This window comes from Merops nubicus, unplaced genomic scaffold (assembly GCF_000691845.1).
Source record: "Merops nubicus isolate BGI_N331 unplaced genomic scaffold, ASM69184v1 Scaffold19492, whole genome shotgun sequence".
NCBI classification, from domain to species: domain Eukaryota; kingdom Metazoa; phylum Chordata; class Aves; order Coraciiformes; family Meropidae; genus Merops; species Merops nubicus.
Genome location: NW_008594480.1, coordinates 7,073 through 9,131, shown reverse-complemented (window position 1 = coordinate 9,131; position 2,059 = coordinate 7,073). Strand labels below are relative to the sequence as shown.

At 40.5% G+C, this 2,059-nt stretch overlaps 1 protein-coding gene across 1 annotated transcript; it reads right to left on the bottom strand.

Annotated features, from left to right (window-relative positions):
• Positions 1–85: 85 nt before the first annotated feature.
• On the bottom strand, positions 86–1,847 carry LOC103768652 (transcription factor HIVEP2-like; the record flags this gene model as incomplete). Its single annotated transcript, XM_008935804.1, has 1 exon — positions 86–1,847. A coding segment is annotated over one exon (822 nt), but the record flags the coding sequence as incomplete, so codon positions are not given.
• Positions 1,848–2,059: the final 212 nt, after the last annotated feature.

Sequence of the window (2,059 nt, the reverse complement as noted above, 5' to 3'; positions counted from 1 at the left end):
AGCCAGCGGTGCCCCGGCAGGGCGCCCGGCAGCCCCGCAAACCTCGCCGGTCCCGCCGAGTTACACTGAGGGCAACAGCGATGCACCTGCACATATTTACATGGGGTGGAATGTCTTTCCCATAGGTTTTTTAAAGGAGCATATAGATCAACATGTTCACATAAGACCAAATACTTTTAATATATTTATAACTGTTTTATAAAGCTTTGAAAAAACTCACAATAGCACATTTTTTTTTACTTTAATGCTTTACGGTACTATCAGTTTAAAATCACAATCAGCACTTAAGTTATAGTCAATCCGGCAAACAAGAGACAAAAAAAAAATTACAAGAGTTAAGAACTGACTGATACATCCTTTATCTTTTCTTTTTAACTAATGCATAAGTGCAGAATAAGATAAGATACTCTAGTTTAAATATCTTGTTTTACAATATACATTTTGTTCTAATTACGCAACAGTAAATCCCATGCTTCACATAGAAAAGCAATCCACAACATTAAGAAAAAAATTTACAATTTATGAAACAAAGTAAATAAATATTAGTATTACAGAATCAGAGCTGTACATAAAAGCTGTTCAGTTTTAATCATATAAAAATATGTTTTAGTGCAACCTCACATATATTGATGCTGTTTTGCTTTACATCATTTAGATCCAAGTGTCCAAAAAAGGAAAGAAATTACATTTATTACAAAGCAGATACACAAATTCTAAAATATGTACAAATTACTGCTAAAAAAATGCTTATAAGAATATAAGCAAAGTAAAGAAAAGGCACAAACATCTGTACAATTTAAAAGTACCAGACCCAATAAGAATTTCAAATTTCGTTTTGGTCAGGCTCATGATGACTTGTTATTTTATCTAATTCTTTTGATATAACAAAAGTATATATAATAGCAAACTACTGTAACTTAGAACAGGCATGCTGTAAAGTTGAATACTTCCTCTATCTCTAGGAAAAAAAAAAAAAAAAAAAAAGTGGGGTAAATGTATGGGGTAAAGTCTCCATGCATCTCAGATCAATGCGGCTTGCTCTTCTCAGATGACGGATGATCTTTCCTATCCTGTGTGCTTGAGGAGGGGTCGCTCCTGCTGTGAAAGCCCAACTGCCGGACGTCCACAAAGCTCTTGCTGTAAAAGGTGGGATGGGCTAACGCAGTCTGTGATGTACCAAAACTGTCCTGTTCACCACCGTGCAAGTCAGGATGGGTGGCCGAGGAACAGGTCTGGTCCGCCTCAGATCCACTAAAGTGTTTAATGCTAAAATGTGCACTTTCTAAGGGTTTCTGGTGAGGCTCGGAAGGCCTCTGCAGCTGCTCTGCCCCGTGCAGAACAGCTTCTTCTGTGGCGATTCGCAGAGAGGCTATGGCTTTTGTACAAGTCTGGATGTTCTCCTCCTGCTCCCTCTCGGTAGCTACCACGCCGTCCTCCGATGTGCCCTGGGTCAGCAACAGCAAGGGAGAGGAGGGGGTGCTGGAGGGAGCGGCGGGGTGCAAGCTGTGCGGAGAGGTACGTTTCTCGTGGTGCTTAGAAATACTGTACGACTCTTTTGCAAGGATTTCTGCAGTTCCTCTTTGCTTCTCCTCAGAGCCCTCCCTCTGCAGGGCCAGAGTGGACGGAGAATGTAAACCTGAAAGGGCCACGGGTACTGAAGGGACCATCTGGATACCCCCAATAGGCATCATAGGGATGGGTGCTCGGATCTGTTGCTGGGAGTGTAGTGGAAGGTGACTGAAGACGTAGTCGCTCGGACCTTCGGGGAACAGGCTAGACCCACGGTGCTCCGTGCCTCCTTTTTCTCCATAGACGTTGAAGAAAGGCCCCTGAGACAATCCCCTTCTCTGTAACCAGAAAAAAGAAAAAAAAAAAACAAAACCCAAACCAAACAAAACAAAAAAAAACAACCAAAACAAACAAACAAACAAACAAACAAACAAACAAACAAACAAACAAACAAACAAACAAACAAACAAACAAACAAACAAACAAACAAACAAACAAACAAACAAACAAACAAACAAACAAACAAACAAACAAACAAACAAACAAACAA